General features: G+C 44.1%; 1 protein-coding gene across 1 annotated transcript in view; it reads right to left on the bottom strand.

Moving 5' to 3' along the window:
- Nucleotides 1-18274, bottom strand: part of CNTN3 (contactin 3) — a 393326-nt gene that overhangs the window by 97225 nt on the left and 277827 nt on the right. Inside the window, exons 4-6 of the mRNA XM_084832495.1 lie at nucleotides 11937-12140; nucleotides 8583-8685; nucleotides 6733-6917 (exon numbers count right to left, since the gene is read on the bottom strand). Of these exons, the coding sequence (XP_084688621.1) occupies nucleotides 6733-6917; nucleotides 8583-8685; nucleotides 11937-12140 (492 nt within the window). The remainder of the gene's footprint in view (nucleotides 1-6732; nucleotides 6918-8582; nucleotides 8686-11936; nucleotides 12141-18274) is intronic.

Raw genomic sequence — 18274 nt, 5'->3', positions numbered from 1 at the left:
GTGTGTACCTGTATATTTATAATGACCACATCTAGGACAGAGATAGGCACACTTAAGCCTGCTAATTTCAGTGGGCATAAGTTCAATTATTTCAATGGGCATTGATTTCAGTACCCAAACATATGCACATTTACATCTATGAACATGCATAGGTTGAGGCTGTGTTGAACTGTGGCCTATGTGTGCATGTATGATAGTGAAGCCTTAGCCACTTTATGGTAAGCTGTAAAAACAAGCTGTAGTGCTATATAACTTTATGGAGTAATGATGAAAATATTCTGTGAAGAAAATATTCTTGGGTGCTTTCTTGTGTGTCTCCTTTATGCAGTGTAAACTATTTCCAATTGGAAGAAAAACATTCTTTAAGTTGCCATTCTACAAAGGAAGTTATATTTGTTTGGGAGTGATCTCTTACAAAAATTGTCTGTTACCACTTGGCTTGTGTAAAACAGTTTTATATTAAGAAAGTAGCTATATGCTTTGTTGGCATTCAGTGGGTGCATACTTTAAAATACACAGGAGATTCTCTTGCTGTTTGGCATCTATTTCCTACATATTACATTTTCTCTCATATTAACTTCTTTCAAAGCAATGATGACTTTAAAAAAAGCAACGGAAAGCAACATGCTTTTAACATTCACAAAAGCACTTTAGAAAACCATTAAATAAAACAACAACAAAGCATGGCTTCCAGACATGGTGTGCTATAGCCAGCTTGTGGGGCTACTGGGAAACTGTGACCTTTGCATCACAGAAATAAAATGCCATCTGCAGATAGCTAAGGATTCCATTGCAGCAGCTAATTAATTTGCTGTGTTTCTTCATACAGCATTGTCAATATTGCATTACATAAGGATTCACAAACTCTACTGCTACAAGCAAAGTGCTAGGTCTCAATCCTATCTTAGAAAGCGGACCTATTCCTCTGATATTGCCTGCTGGAAGGTGTGCTCCTCTGCTGGCAGAAACGAGCTCTGCCAAAGGCAGGGTCCAAAACTGTGGAGGTCCCTGCTGTGCCTGCAGAAAGCTCTGTAAACAGAAAGCTACTGTTGGTAGTGTTCTCATCAGCTTTAACAGGCTTAGGGCCCTGAAATGGGGCATTCTGGGGGGTGAGGTAGAGCATGGCCCCCTTTCAATTTGAGGGGTGCCTGGTCTACACCAGCCTGGAGCTGCATGGCTAATTTCCCCTGCCCTTATTGCTTTCAATAGGGTCAAATTAAAAGTGGGAAGGTGTGCTGGGCTGAAAAGCCCAGCAAAATCACTCCCCCACACCTTCTGCTCTGGCACAGGTGCAAGACAGCAGGGCTTCAGAAGTGGCAGTAGATCCACCATGTTGTTCACCCCCCCCCCCGATCTCAGTTAAGATTGTTCTGTGGGTCACTCACTGTTATGAATGCAAACCAAACACTTTCTGTGGATACCCTCATGGTCCAGCAATACCCTGCTCCATGAATGGAAGGGAAAATAGGAAAAGTAGTGTGACCACACTCCTATTTGCCCTTCCCTTCCTGTGGAATTTTCCACAGCTGCCAGCCAGGTGAACATCTTTTCTCTCTCTCGCTACCTGCACGAAACCAGCCTTTAAACCCTCTGAGCCTCAGCTATTGGCTAATAGCTATTAAACATGGGGTGGGTAACAACGTTTACATTTTATTTGAAGAAAAATGTTGATAAAAAAGTTTTAAAATCTGAATGGACACAATACACACAACACCAACCCCACTCCACCCCAATATGGGCAATAAAACAACCAGGGATAAACACACACAGCGAACCTAAGTAGACTGTGTCCCTATTTTATCCAGGTCTAGTTTTAAAGTCAGCTTGCTGTGCAGCAGTGGAGGGCTGCTCTTCCAGAAACGCAATCTGTTTGTTTGTTTATTGTGTATTTATTTGCAACATTTATATACCCCTCCACATCTCAAATAGATTCCAGAACAGTGAACAATAAAAGATAAAAAAAAGAATAAAACACCATATTAAAAATTTGTTATTTTTAAAAACAGGATACCAGTAAGAACTATGATTGGTCAGTCAAGGAAAGCTTCCTGAAATATAGATGTGTTCAGGACACACCAAAAACAGCACAATGTTGGCACCTGCATGATCTCCAGAGAAAGGGAGTTCCATGGAAAGGGGGCCATCACACTGAAGGCTCTTCTGTGGGTGGACTACAGTTGAGCCATAGGTCCATGTGGAACCTCCAGGAGCATGACATCTGATGACCTCAGTGACTGGGCAGGTTAATAAGAGAGAAGCCACTCTCTCAGGTATCCTGGTCCCAAGAAGTTTAGGCCTTTATAAACTAGTACCAAAACTTTAACCTGGCCTGGTAGCAAATAAGCAGCCAGTGCATTTCCCTCAGCAAAGGAGCTGCATGCTGAAAGGGGGCAGCTCCTGACAATAGTCAGTTGTTACCCAGGCAAGCAGTTCTTTTGGATCATGCCCAGTGATATATCCCTCATCCAAGGATGCTTATTGATATTGTCATTGGTCCAGTTCTCTTAACCAGTTCTCCAGTTTCAGCAATTCTGACTTCTTATTTTCTCAAGGACTCTGGGCTTCTTTCAATCTGTTTCACTCTCCCTTCTTTCTGCTCTTCAGTCTTTCTACATATGTTTTTTTCTCTTAAAACTAGGGATGTACAAACCCCACTCACCCGAGTCTGCTGGGGGTCCATGGGGGGGAGGCGATCCGTTCCTCCAGCTGGCTCCGCTCTGCGGTGAGTCTGCGGAGCCGCCGGCCGGGTCCGTCTGCTGCCGGACTTCCGTCCGCTGCCAATCTGTGGACGCAAATGGTGTCCGGTGTAGCGGATGCCATTTGCGTCCCTGCTCTTTGCCATGATAGGCTACGTAAATCTTTACGAAGACTGGCAGCGGATGGCAGCAGAGTGAGCGGATGGATCCAGACCCGGCCGGCGGCAGGTAGGATCCGGCTGGTGCGAACTTTGCGGGGTGGCAGAGGTGAGTGGTCCGTTCCGGCACAGACTCCGGGGGCCCAGATTCTTTGGAATCCGGCCTCATTGGAGTCCATGGCGGAATTCTCTGCCATCCCTACTTAAAACTATATATTTTTCTTCCCCAACTCCAACCAATGGGGAGGATAGTTTCTTATTCATTTCTCCTAACTACATTTCTGTTTCCCAAGTTCTAAACTCTTCTCTCTCCATCTGACCTTTTGTTGAACCTCATCATCTCCTGGGTTCCTGAGTAAAACTTCCTGAGCTCCACATTTTAACTAACTAAACATGTGAACTCTAAACTATTAACCTTTTGGCTGAATTTGACCAGCACACACACAAAATTTAACACCATAATATCCTAAAATTAACCAAAATACAAAAATGAAGGACAGCTCTGTTCCTTCACAGATACAAAGAGCTAGTTCAGGTGCACCCAAGAGTTCAGCCATGCGGGTATGGAAACCAAATGATCTGACTAGAGGATTACATCTGTCTTAGGGGTGCACTCCCCCTGAAGAAGCAAGTGCATAGTTTGGATGTGCTCCTGTACTCAGCGCTAACTGGGGAAGCTCAGCTGGCAGCAGTGGCCAAGAGTACTTTTTACCAGTTTAGGCTGGTACACCAGTGCGACCCTATCTGATGAGGAAGGATCTTGTCTCAGTTATTCATGCACTGGTGACATCCAGGCTGGTGTAATGTAAAGTGTTGTATGCGGGTCTACCTTTGAAGATATTTCAGAAACTTCAGCTGCCCAGCTATCGGTGGGGGCCGGGCCATCAGTTCATGTGACACTGATACTGTGCAAACAGCATTAGTTGCCAGTGCATTTCCAAGCCCAATTTAAAGTGCTGGTTTTAATTATTAAAGGCAGAAATGGTTTGGGCTCAGACTAGTTGAAGGACCACCTTCTCCCATATCACCCTGCCCACACTCTGAATAATGTGTTCAAAATGGCCTGTCTCAGTAAGCAGCTTGTTGCTCTATTCTGAAGTAACTGAAGTTTCTGGAATGACTTCAGAGGTAGCCCCACATAAAACAAAGTGCAATAATCCAGGCAGGAGGTTACCAGTGCAAAGATAACTGTAGCCAGGCTATATCGGTCCAGGTAGGATTGCAGCTGGTATATCAGCTGAAGCTGATAAAAGGCACTTTATTTATTAGGTTTATTATTTATTAGATTTATTAGCCGCCCATCTGACTGGCTACCTGGCCACTCTAGGCGGTGTACAATACTAATAACAAATTTACAAATTTAATTTACAAATTGTATCATTAATACTAATGAACAAAACAACATAACAAAACAACACTGCTCTAAAAAACCCTAACCCACCCCAAATGCCCGTCAGGTTTTTAAAGCCCGACGGAAGGTCATCAAAGAGGGGGCATGCTGGAGGTCACTAGGGAGGGAATTCCACAGTGTGGGGGCCACCACAGAAAAGGCCCTCTCCCTAGTCCTCACCAGCCTAGCTGTCCTGGCTGATGGGATAGACAGAAGGCCACTGTAACATATGTTTGTTATATTAATGTATATCCTTGCAACCTTAAGTGCAACCCAGATAACTTAGGGTTAAAAGAGCATTTGGGAGTGAGTGAAAGGTGGGAGACGTGTGTGTGTGTGTGTGTGACAGAGAGAGAGAATGCTGAGGTTTTAAAAGGAGAGAGCTGACAGTTAACTCCTCAGATAGGGCCTTGGGGATTGAGGAAGCTACATCTAGTGGGTGGGATTTTGGGGAATAGTATTTAGAAGGTGTAAAGTAGGTAGGTAGGCTAGTAAACCAAGCATAGATTGATTAATAATAATATACAACTCTTCTTGTATTTATTTGTTTCATTTTTAACTACAAAATCCCACACGTTGGTTTGCTTTATCGTGCCACAATTAGAAAAAACATATTTCTTTGTTACTTCTCCTGTATTGGGTGGAGGGAACCAATTAGGCATATTGGGTGACTCTTTAACCCAGAGAGTAAAAGGGGCTGAAGCTGTGTGTCAATGAGGATAACTGACCCAGCAGAGGCAGATGTCCTGAGTGGGGTTTCTTCTCAGTTTCATCATGTGGAACCTGAAGAAGGTAGAACCCAGGGGAGGAACGTTACAAGCACCCCCAGACTATGACTCTGTTCCTTCTAGGGCTGTGCAATCCCGTTTAGAACAGGTTGAATGCCACTTGACAGGACAGATGAACCATCAACTAACATAACCACCATCTTGCCTGGATTCATTGATTCTCAGTTTATTGGCCTTCATCCAGCCCATTACTGAGTCTAAGCGCCACTTCCTCACATGGATTTGATGACAATGAGAGATATAGTTGAGTGTCATCTGCATACTGATGACACTTCACTCTATCCATCTGGGCAACCTCTCCCAGCAGTTTCATGTAGATATGAAAAAGCATGGGGGGAGGCAAATAAAGGCCTGAGGGATCCCACTACAGAGGCTTCATGTAGCAGAGAAAAACAAAATATCAGTACTGACAGGCCCACCAAAATACAGTTCAGATTTGATCTGATGCTGTTTCATTGTTCCTAGAGCACATCCACAGCAAAAGCAGATGAAACAGTTGGCAGTTTCCCTAGAATTCCACTTTATTTATTAAAAGATTTATAACACAGCTTTCAAGAATAAAGATTCTCAAGGCAGAAAACAACAATTTAAATCAAAATACATATAAAATCAATAAAAAAGAAAACATGACTGGAAACCATACAGCAGCCAAGACAAATAAAACTGAAAAGGCACAATCAGTGCAGAAAGCTTCTCTAAAGAATCAACCAATTACATCTCATTTAAAATCTGTCAAGATCAAAAACCTCTGAAGTTGAGCCTCAACAGGCAGCTGATTTGAAAACTTGGAGATGACTACAGCAAACGTACGATCTGAGATGGCCACCAGTTTAATGGATGGGATTTAAGGTGTGTGTATGGTAGGATATATATACAGGAGAAGGCTACCCCTCAAATATCCTCAGCCTAGGCTGAAAAAGTAAGCACTACTAGTAGCAATTTGGACTGAGCATGGAAGCAAATAGGCTGCCTGTGAAGATAGTACAAAATCAGTATGATGATCACTCTATGATGATTACCAGAAATCAGTTTGGCTGCTACAGTTTCAGCTTCCTGCCACTTCCAAACAACTTCAAAGGCAGCCCTGCTTAGAGTATTTTAAAATAGTCTGAAATAATCAGGAAGCTACCAGGGGATGCAACACCGTGACCCCAAGTCCTTTTCCTCCAGGAAATGCATTGAAGTGCACTTCCAAACTACATTGAAAATTGGGTGCATTTTAACAGCACTGAAATAAGAATAACCTAAGAGCCAAAGTAGACACGTGGTGGAAGATGGATATAACAGCCTCTGAACTCTAGAAAAAATAACATGCTACCATGGGAGGATGCAACCTTGGGTGGTGGAAAGCCTGTTGAAGCTGCAATCCTATGCATATTTACTTGGGATTGAGCAGTATTGCACACAGTGGGATGTAACCCTGCATAGGATGGCAGTGTTAATCTTTCTCTTCAGTCTTCTTCTTTTTTTTGCACTCTAAAATGCTGGAGGAAGTCAGAAAGAAAAGAGTTAAGCAGCCATCTTTCTTTCCCCCTGCCATTTTTCCACTTAAAGCCAAAGCTTCCTAGGCTGCTTAAAGGGGAAAAAAGAATGTTAACAAGTCTCTTTAAATTTATAGAGATTCCTCCCCCCGACAAACACCTTTTTATTATTTCATGAAGTTGCAACTATTTCATTTCTTTATTAAAGAAGTTTCTTACCATAATATGTGAGGCGTCCCCTTGCAACATTTTTCCCTCTAGAGTTTTCAGTAATGCACTCATAAAGACCAGCATCTTCTTGTTGGAAATTGGGGATTTCAATCATGCCACTGAATTTCCTCAGCATTACTTTGCTTGGAAATGGCATCCCATCAGTTCTTCTCCAGTTAATCCGAGGTACTGGGCTGCCAAAAAGAAATGAAATCAAGGCCTTTTAAGATAAATAACTTGATTTTAAAAAGCAACATCACAAAATATCACAGGAGTTATACATGAGAAAGCGTTTACAATCTTTGGTAATTTTTAGATAACCATGGGGCTGATTAATTCTGGAAAACTTGCCATATGTTCATTGGCTGTATCTGGGAATCCAGAGTTGGAATCTCATTATCTAAGGCTGAGACAATGGGATAAAACATATGATTATGACCCAAGATTTCTGTGTGGCCTGGCCCTAGAGCCCTCTTCAAATCCCAAATATAATAGGGATACTGAATTTATGATTGGCAAGCATTATGTTGCTTCTGAGGAACCTGAACCTTGCCTGATCAACCCAGCAGGGCTTCTTGCACCCCAATAGCCCTAGGCCCAGCTCTTTCTGAAGACCTAGTGGCAGGAGTCCCAACTACAGTAATCCTAGGTAGGAGGAAGATACTCTCTGTCTTCAATCATCAAAATGTGAATGTTTTAGTCTTTAGTCTGTTGAAACTCTCAGGAGATATTCAATTTCCATTTTTATTTTCCATTCATAAGCAGCAGATTTCTGCCAATATAATACATGCTGCCATAGTTCACTGTTTTCTTACGGGAGCAATCCTATGGCCACTAGATACTGTCTAGAGGGCCACAGGATATGCTCTTTTCTGGAAACCAACTTTGGACCCCGCGCTCCGAGGTCGGTTCCCGGAAAACCAACCTCCCCCCAGGTCCACGCTGCCTCCAAGACAGTGCTCGCAAGAGGAGCACGGAGGGACTGAAAAGGGGCAGGGCTGGGGGCATTCCATGGTGGGGAGAGCGGAGCTGTGTGTATGACACATCCTATGTGTTGTACACGCAGCCTCCTCTCCCTGTTGGCCCCCCTGCACCTAGTCAGCCAAAAACAGCTGTCTAGCAGAAATTTATTATTATTTATTTTATTTATTTCATTTCTATACCGCCCAATAGCCGAAGTTCTCTTAAATAGCAGGGCAGGAGAGGTGTGGAGGGAACGATCCCCCCCGTGCCTCTCCTGCCTTGCCTTGGATAGGAGGTCGCCTCCGAATTCGGAGGCAGCCGCCTTTCTTGATAGGATTGTGCCTTAGGTAATCTATTTAATGTAGCCCCAGGATATTGTCACACATGTGTTTTGCTCATAGTCACACTGCATCATGGGGCTTATAGACTTAAAGCAGAATAACCAGTAAATGACCTATATGTTTTTTTTTACAATTACTATTATCATAATCATCTAGATTTTTTAATAAGAGTAATTATTTACATGGTAAATATCTAACAAAAACTGAGAATGAAATATATATATCTATATAGATATATATGTGTGTGTGTGTGTGTGTGAGAGAGAGAGAGAGAGAAAGTTAAGATTTAAATATATGACATAATATATTTTATTCAAGGCAGCAGAAAGTAGCTTATTAATGTAACACATTTGTAATCTAACACATTTGTAATGGTAGTACGAGGTAGTTTAGTTTATAATATAGTGTGACACTACCTTATATATATTTATATGCAACTGAAGTACAGCTAAAGAAATAAGGCATATTCAAAACTATTTTGCTTCATCCTTTTTTGTGAAACACAACTTTTGAGTTTCCAATTATTGCATTATTAATAAAAATTAATAGACTTACTTTCCAAGGGCAAAGCATTCCAGTTTTACAGTTGAGCCTTTAGCAGCAGGAAGTGTTTCAGGAAACTGAACTTCTATTTTGGGTTCATATTCCCCCATTATACCTATTATTTCAGAAAAGGAAAAGGGTCCTTAGGAAAAGAGGCTAGTATCTTAGAGTCTTGGTAAGCAACTATACAAGAGGTCTGCTCTGAGAAAGGGATGGATTACTGCTTCCAAAGCCATTTGTTTCTACACAAATTCCTCTTGTATTTTGGTTAACAACTGGATCAGTGGGTAGGGGTGCACGAAAGCCACTTACCTGGTCTCGCAGCTTTTCGCGCTGGGGGGGAGGCGCTTCGCTGCTCTCCCCCCGAAGTTCAGGCCAGGGGGGGGAGGCTTCCCACCTCACCCGGCCGAAATTCAGGCTGGGGGGGAGGCTTCCCGCCTCGCCCGGCTGAAATTCAGGCTGGGGGGGAGGCTTCCCGCCTCGCCCGGCCGAAATTCAGGCCAGGGAGGAGGCGCCTCGCCTCGCCCAGCCGCGAAATAAAAAGTAAAAAAAAAAACGCCCCCGTGATAGGCTATGTGACGATTAACGTAGCCTATCACGGCTAGATCTGCAAAGTCAGCCGTGATAGGCTACGTAAATCATCACGTAGCCTATCACGGGTGACTTAAAAAAAAAAAAAGCGCGTACGCAAATGGCGGCCCCCATAGGGAGCCGCCATTCGCGTTCCTTATTTGGTCGCTGTAGTCTACGTAAATCTTTACGTAGACTACAGCGACCAAATAAGGAACGTGAATGGCGGCTCCCAATGGGGGCCGCCATTATCCGTACGCGCTTTTTTTTTTTTTAAGTCACCCGTGATAGGCTACGTGACGATTTACGTAGCCTATCACGGCTGACTTTGCAAATCTAGCCGTGATAGGCTACGTTAATCGTCACGTAGCCTATCACGGGGGCGTTTTTTTTTTTTAGTTTTATTGGAATGGCGGCAGCGGCAGCCGGTCGAAAGATCGGCTGCCGCCCCCGCCCCTGACGAAGACCCGACGAACCGCCGCCGGGACCCGCCGCCGGGAGGGACATTCGGGAAAGGTAAGTCCCGTCCCGGGGGGGGGGTGCGGGGGGGTGCGGAGAATTTCTCCCCGAAACTTCTTCGGGGGGCTGAACAAGTTGGCGCTCGGCCCCCTGAAGTTTCGGGGAGAAATTCTCCGCCAACCCTATCAGTGGGCCTGATTTCCATCTGGTGCTTCTTATGCCTAATTCCTATCTTAGAGGATGTTGCATTATATAGGAATTCACTAGAGAAAAGCTTTGAACCTTCATTATGTCACACTGAAATTATCTCTGATTTTTCATGCATGTGCACCAGGGATGTATAAGAAATTCATTTCAGTTCATTTTTGATCCAAATTTATCCTGGACTGAACATGGACTCAAACACAATCTGCAGTCAAAGCCTGTACATTTGTTAGCTTGTAATGTGACTTGGGTGTGTGAAAAAAGCTGTTTGAAAAATGCACATGAAAAAATGCTTTTGGAAAATTTACACAAACATACTTTGATCAATGGGAAAAAATGCATACATTTCAAAAATACACACATATTTTCATGTGTAAAGAAAAAAGCAAAGTTCATAATCTGATATGGACATGAGTCAGAACAAGCTTTGAGGTAGAATTCAAAGAACCTTGACAAGCTCAGGATTTGCTCATTCACACATCCCCAACACACACACACACACACACACACACGGACTCTGTCAGCATGCCCATAAAAAAAAAATTGCCAGTAGTACACCTCTGGAAATGTGAGTTCCATAAGCTTGGCAGACATCTGCCAGTCAAATATCATCCATTATACATGTAGAAAGACCAGTGGAAGATGGTGGCTCCTATTTCAGTGGGACTGTAAATCCACTCTGGGTTTCAGCCAAAACCAGCCAGAATTCTAAAGGAGCTATCCAAGATGCTGAACCTATTTGGGGATAGGATTCAGCATGCTGGATAGCTCCTTTAGCATTCTGGCTAGTTCTGACTGAAACCCAGAATGGATTTACAGCCCTACCGAAATCTAGGGATGTACGAAAGTCACTTACCTTTTCGCAGCTTGGCTTCGCGGTGGGGGGGAGGCGCTTCGCTTCTCCCTCCGAAGTTCAGGCGAGGGGGGGGAGGTGTCCCGCCTCGCCCGGCCAAAATTCAGGCCGGGGAGAAGCGCCCCGTCTCCCCGGCCGTGAAACAAAGTGTAAAAACAAAAAACAACACCCCCCCCATGATAGGCTACGTAATGATTAACTTAGCCTATCATGGCTAGATTTCCAAAGTCAGCCGTGATAGGCTACGTAAATCGTTACGTAGCCTATCATGGGTGACATTGGGGGGAAAAAAAAGTGCGTATGCAAATGGTGGCGCCCTATGGGCGCTGCCATTTGTGTTCCTTATTTGGTCCCGGTAGTCTATGTAAAGATTTAAATCTTTACGTAGACTACCGGGACCAAATAAGGAACGCAAATGGCGGCGCCCATAGGGCGCCGCCATTTGCATACGCGTTTTTTTTTTCCAAAGTCACCCGTGATAGGCTACGTAACGATTTACGTAGCCTATCACGGCTGACTTTGGAAATCTAGCCATGATAGGCTACGTTAATTGTTACGTAGCCTATCACGTTTTTTTTTTTTTACACTTTGTAATGGCGGCGGCGGCAGCCGGTCGGAAGACCGGCTGCCGCCCCCGCCCCCAACGAAAGGCCGACGAACCGCCGCCAGGACCCGCCGCCGGGAGGGACATTCGCCAAAGGTAAGTCCCATCCTGGGGGGGTGGCGGGGAATTTCACCGCCGATTTCAGGGGGCTGAATGCGTTGGTGCTCGGCCCCCCGAATATTCGGGGAGAAATTCTCCGCCATCCCTACCGAAATTGGAGCCACCAGCCTTCAGTAAGAAAGTCCAACCAATCTATAAATGCAGATCCATAATTAGGGTGCATCCCTAATTTCCCTCCAGCTGTCTTCCACATCTTCTATCCTAGGTGGCACGAGCCAGGCAGGACTTTGGAAGTGATTGTTCCTCACTGTGGATTATTCCTTCCTGGCCCCATAGGATTGCTCTGTTAGGAAATACCATATTGCTGCAATCTACTGCAAGGAGACCTTCACCCTTCAGTATCATACATTCTGAAGTTGCACCTCAGAAAATGGGTGCAACAAAGGGAAGTGCAGGTATGATACATATGATAGCAAGCAAGGAAACGTGCAGGTATGATAGCTAGTAAAAAAACCCATTTTGGTTAAAGAAGAGTGTCCTAAAATTATGCATAAAACGAACATGGATTCCAGAATGCCACATATAGTTGCTATACCACATAAGAACATACTCATACCATCAGTACGTAGCACTAAAGGTGTTGGTGTGCCAAGAATTTTGGTGTTTGTTATTGTACTGGTCACAACACATGTGTAATTTCCTACATCAGATGGCTCTACTTTGGCTATGTAGAGATGCCCAGTTTCCTGAGAAACAAATCGCCGACTATCTTCTTGCACAAATGATGGGTATTCATTGAAGATCCAAGCATAAGAAAGTTCTGAAAAACAAGAAGTGAAAATATATGTATATAATTCAATTATTGTGGTGCAAAATATCATAAAAGAAAATGTACTAATAAGTAGTTGAATCGCAACACTATCTGCTTGTATAGAGTTATGGGAAATAGTCCATATGTTAATTGAACTAATTATGAGTAATTTCCCACAATTCATATATAGAAAGCATAATTTCACACAAAATTGTTCAATTCTTTAAAACAAGAATTGCTTTCTGATTTTTTTTCTAGAACACTTGTTTTACTTTAACAGCATATTTACACATGCATATATTCTCCATGTCTTTTAACTTGATCACTTAACACTTAGAGCAAACTGTTACATTAAAAGATAAGTGTAGTTGCCATTTATCTGGTTCCATCCCATACAATTCTAGTAATGCTAGAATATGTGAGCTCATAGAGGAACATAAACAATGTGATAGTTTTACCTTCTAGCATGCCTGTACCAGACAAATGTCACTAGTGGTTAACTGGGTCATATATTTAGCAGATAGCTGGGTCTCAGATCGCTGCCATTTAGGGATGTCAGAGAATTCTGCAACGGATCTTGGTGAGGCCGAATGCCAGTGCATTCGGCCCCCCGAAATCCATCGCGGAACAGCCTGACACCCCCCCCGCCTCCCGCAGATCCCCCCCGGAACGGGACTTACCTGGGGCGGATGTTTCGGACGGTGGCGGCTCCAGCAGTGGCTGCGGCGGCAGCGGCGGGTCTTCCGACTAGCTGCTGAGCTGCCATTTGCAGTCTGTGTTTTTTTCTTTTTTCTTTTCCCCATAGACATCATAGGCTATGTAAAGACTTACGTAGCCTATCACATCTGGGTAAAAAAACAACAACAACGTGTACGCAAATGGCGGCGGCTACAGCCGCTGCCATTTGCGTTCCTTATTTTTTGCCGTCTTAGTCTATGTAAATATTTACGTAGACTAAGACGAAGACAAGAAAGGGGAACGCACATAGCGCCCAGTACGCTATTTGCGTTCCCCTTTCTTTTCTTCCTCCTAGTCTACGTAAATATTTACGTAGACTAAGACGGTGAAAAATAAGGAACGCAAATGGCGGCGGCTGTAGCTGTTGCCATTTGCGTACACTTTTTTTTTTTTACCCAGAGCCCTCCGCGGCCAGAAATCCAGCTGCGGATGGCCCTGGCCTGGGCCTGGCTGGCTGCTCCATGGAGCCGCCGCGGAGCACAGCCGGCTGTCGAGGATTCTGGGGGGGAGGGCCGGATCGCCTCCCCCGCTGTTGAGGATTCCAGGGAGAGGGACGGAACGCCTCCTCCCCACCATGAACAGAATCCGCAAAAAGGTAAGTGACTTTCGTACATCCCTACTGCCATTGTCATCTATTTAATTTGAAGTAGAATAGCAATTTGGTAGATTTGGTAAGAACTGCAATAACTGTTATATTGGTTTACAGACCACAGTTTGTGGACAGAATCTGTATATAAGAGCTGATATGATATTCAAGCTCATATAAGGTTTATTTTTAATATGGTTTTGCAGATAGGATAAAAATGAAAATAAAAAGCTCTGCAGCTCTTACAGCAGCTAATTACAGTTAATTATAATTTGACTGAACTGACTAGATATTAAAATAGCTTGCAAAGTTTTTTTTTCATTTCCCCTGCTTTGCCCATGTGTAATCTTGAAATCCACACAAGTGCCTCAAAAACTATTTGCAGCTACAGAAAAAGAAACTAATAGAGTAGAATTAGTATTGCTTTGCCAAGAAATAGAGGGACAGAAAGGTTAATTCACAATATGTAAAATTGTGAACAAAATTAAATACATATTAAAGAAATTATTAAAATATTTATGGTCTCTCTTAACAGCAGGGAGAAGATCAAAATGTGATGGCTTCTCCAATTATGTTTAATCGGAATAGCCATCACACAGTCATCCCATTATGAAAGCTAAAGAAAATGTTAGTAATGGCAAACAAGCAAGTTTCTATTCTGTTTATGCATGCGTGCGTATCTATCTATCTATCATCTATCTATCTATCTATCTATCTATCAGCTATCTATCTATCATCTATCTATCTATCATCTATCTATCTATATAATTTCTCCTGCCTATTCACCAAATACCACTCAAGGTGGCCAAAGACAGCAGAAAACAAAGTAAAATATATAATTTCACAATCTTAACAATAAAGCAGTTACAAACACATCAATAAAACCAATAAAGCCTATAACAACATTTGAACAAATTGTAGCTTATTTACAATGTCTAGAGATATTTTAGAAAGATACCACTAGAGATATTTTTAAATACGTTCAGCAGTATATAAATATTTAATGATGATGATGATAATGATAATAATAATAATACTACATGTCTAAAACAAGTCAACTTATGAGTTCAGAGGCCTGTCTGAACAAATCTGTTTGCCTGCTGGAGGAATGTCATCAGAGAAGGGCCACATGGGCCTCCCTGGTCAATGAGTTCCAGAAGGTGGAAGCAGCCACCAAAAAAGACCTCTCTTCAGTTCCACTAAGTCAGGATATAAGGTCCAAGGGCAGCATACTAGAATTTGACAAGTGGCACTAGCCTAGAAGCTCACCCATCACAGCAGGTAGATTAGGGGGCTGATCAAGCAAGATTGTTTTATATATTGTTTCTAAATATTACTTTTGATAACAAAAAAGAAATTTACTTCAGACCTCCTGTCGCACAGAGATCATTTTGGAGAGATGCAATGTCTTAACGTTTGAATATATACCTTGTGCAACTCTTTATATCTAATGTAACTTTGGCACGAAAATAATGTAATTATTAAATGTAATGTAATAATGTAACTTTGGCACCTGTACTCCAAAGTATTGTTTAAAGTTTTGTTTAACTGTTTAATGAAAAAATATATACTGTATTAAAAACACACATACTACAGATGTTGGTGAACAGAAAGAATGGCCTCTTCTGAAGATCTTTAAACCTGGGCAGGCTTGTATAGGACAAAGCATTCTCAGATAACTTGGTCTCAACTTATGTAGATCTAGGGATGTACGAAAATTCCGCCACGGATCTCGGGGAGGCCGAATGCCAGCACATTCAGCCCCCCGAAATCGGTGGCGGAACAGCCTGCCACCCCCCCGCACCCCCGGGAGGAGACTTACCTTGGGCGGTTCTTCCTGGCGGTGGCGGCGGCTCTGGCAGTGGTTCGTCGTCGTCGTCAGCTGGTCTTCCGACCGGCTGCCACCACCGCCATTTCCAGTTAAAAAAAACAAAACGTGATAGGCTACATAAAGATTTACATAGCCTATCACGGCTGACTTAAAAAAACAAACGCGTGTACGCAAATGGCGGCAGCCACGGCCGCCTCCATTTGCGTTCCTTATTTTGGCATGTCTTAGTCTACGTAAACATTTATGTAGACTAAGACAGCGAAAATAAGGGGGGTGCAAATGTAAATGTTTACGTAGACTAAGACGTGTCAAAATTAGGGATGGCGGAGAATTTCTCCCCGAAACTTCGGGGGGCCGAGCGCCAACGTGTTCGGCCCCCTGAAGAAGTTTTGGGGAGAAATTCTCCACACACCCCTGCCCCCCGCAGCCCCCCCGGGACGGGACTTACCTTTCCCGAATGTCCCTCCCAGCGGCGGGTCCCGGTGGTGGTTCGTCGGGTCTTCGTCAGGGGTGGGGGCGGCAGCCGGTCTTTTGACCGGCTGCCGCCGCCGCCATTCCAATAAAGTAAAAAAAAAACACACGCCCCCGTGATAGGCTATGTGACGATTAACGTAGCCTATCACGGCTAGATCTGCAAAGTCAGCCGTGATAGGCTATGTAAATCGTCACGTAGCCTATCACGGGTGACTTAAAAAAAAAAAAAGCGCGTACGGATAATGGCGGCCCCAATAGGGAGCCGCCATTCACGTTCCTTATTTGGTCACTGTAGTCTACGTAAATCTTTACGTAGACTACGGCGAAAATAAGGGCAACGCTAATAAGGGCAACGCTAAGTCACCCGTGATAGGCTACGTGACGATTTACATAGCCTATCACGGCTGACTTTGCAGATCTAGCTGTGATAGGCTACGTTAATCGTCACATAGCCTATCACGGGGGCGTTTTTTTTTAAAAAAAAATTATTTCGCGGCCGGGCAAGGCGAGGCGCCTCCTCCCCGGCCTGAATTTCGGCCGGACGAGGCGGGAAGCCTCCCCCCCGGCCTGAACTTCGGGGGGAGAGCAGCGAAGTGCCTCCCCCCCACTGCGAAAAGCTGCGAGACGAGGTAAGTGGCTTTCGTGCACTCCTAGCCAAAATAAGGAATGCAAATGGTGGTGGCCGTGGCCGCCGCCATTTGCATATGCGCGCTTTTTTTTTTTTTTTTAAGTCAGCCGTGATAGGCTACGTAAACATTTACATAGCCTATCACGGCTGACTGCAGGGACGCAAATGGCGGCGGCTATGGAATCCCTGCGGAGCACAGCTGGCCGGCCAGGATTCCGGGGGGGGAGGGACGGAGCGCCTCCCCCCCAGCGAGGATTCCGGGGGGAGGGACGGAACGCCTCCCCCCCCCATAAACACAATCCGCGAAAGGTAAGTGCCTTTCGTACATCCCTATGTAGATCATAACTGGCAATTTGAAATGTGCTTGGAAATGAACCAGTAGCCAATGAAGCTTTTGTAACATGGGAATCACATGCTCTCTATAACAAGCCCCAGTCAGTAGTCTGGCTGCAGCATTCTGAAACAGCTTAGGTTTTTAACACTCTTTAAAGGCAGGTCTGCTTAAAGGCATTACAATAATCCAAATGAGATGTATTTATTCATTAATTCATTCTTTTCTTTTCTATACCACCCAATAGCCGAAGCTCTCTGGCCAGTTTACAAAAATTAAACCCAAAAAGTACACAGTAAAACAATGCAAAATATAAAAGCATTAAAACCATAATATAACAATACAACCAGAATAAGATCAGAATAAAACCTAGCAGCGATGCAGAGATTTAAAATACAGATTTAAAACAGCAAAGCTAAAAGACTAGAAACCTAAAATACTAAAATGCCTGGGAGAATAAAAAGGTCTTCACCTGGCACTGGAAGGGATACAATGTAGGTGCCAGGCAAACCTCACTAGGGAGCTCATTCCACAGCCGGGGTGCCACAGCAGAAAAGGCCCTCCTCCTAGTAGCCACCCGCCTCACTTCCTTTGGCAGGGGCTCACGGAGATGGACCACTGAGGATGCTCTTAAGGTCTGGGCAAGCACATATGGGAGGAGGCAATCTTTCAGATAACCTGGCCTCAGGCCGTTAAGGGCTTTGAATGTTAATACCAGCACTTTGAATCGGGCCTGGAAGTGGACTGGCAGCCAGTACAGCTGGAAAAGTAGCGGTGTAATATGAGCTTGTTGGCCAGTCCCTGTTAACAATCTTGCTGCCCTATTTTGGACCAGCTGAAGTTTCTGGACCATTTTCAAAGGCAGCCCCACGTATAACGCATTGCAGTAATCCAGATGAGAAGTTATCAGAGCATGGATAACTGTAGCTAGGCTATATCTGTCCACATAAGGGCGTAGTTGGCCTAAGCTGATAAAAAGTGCTCTGTGCCACTGAGTTCACCTGTGCCTCAAGTGACAGTTCTGGGTCCAAGAGCACCCCCAAACTATGAAGGTGATCCTTTAGGGGGAGTGCAACCCCCTCCAGAACAGGTTGAATATCACCTAGCTGGGCAGACAAACCACCCGCTAACAGCACCTCCATCGTGCCTGGACTGAGTTTCAGTTTATTGGCCCTCATCCAGTCCATTACCGTGCCCAGGCACTGATTCAGAACAGCCACTGCCTCACCTGGGTTTGATGAAAAAGAGAGGTCGAGCATATTGTCATCTGCATATTGATGGCACCTCAGCCCACACCTCTGGAAACCCCCAGCGGTTTCATGTAGATGTTGCTGTCAAGGTTCTCCTGTTGCCTACAGAATACTCCAATAGCCAAAATCAACACTCAGACAAGAGGGCTGCTTTCCAAGACTTTAATTCCATTTATCCGAATGAGGCATACAGATGCTAATTGCTTGAGACTCAGAGAAACTACATAGGAACAGCCATTTAGGGGTTTCTAAGGGTTAGGATGTCAGTTGATCTCCATTTGGGAAAAACACAGCAATTCTCTGAA

Source organism: Heloderma suspectum, chromosome 2 (assembly GCF_057233095.1).
Source record: "Heloderma suspectum isolate Gila_16-S chromosome 2, 16-S_ref, whole genome shotgun sequence".
Lineage (NCBI taxonomy): Eukaryota > Metazoa > Chordata > Lepidosauria > Squamata > Helodermatidae > Heloderma > Heloderma suspectum.
Note: the sequence above shows the minus strand (reverse complement) of the source record. Positions and strands in the feature narration are given on the sequence as shown.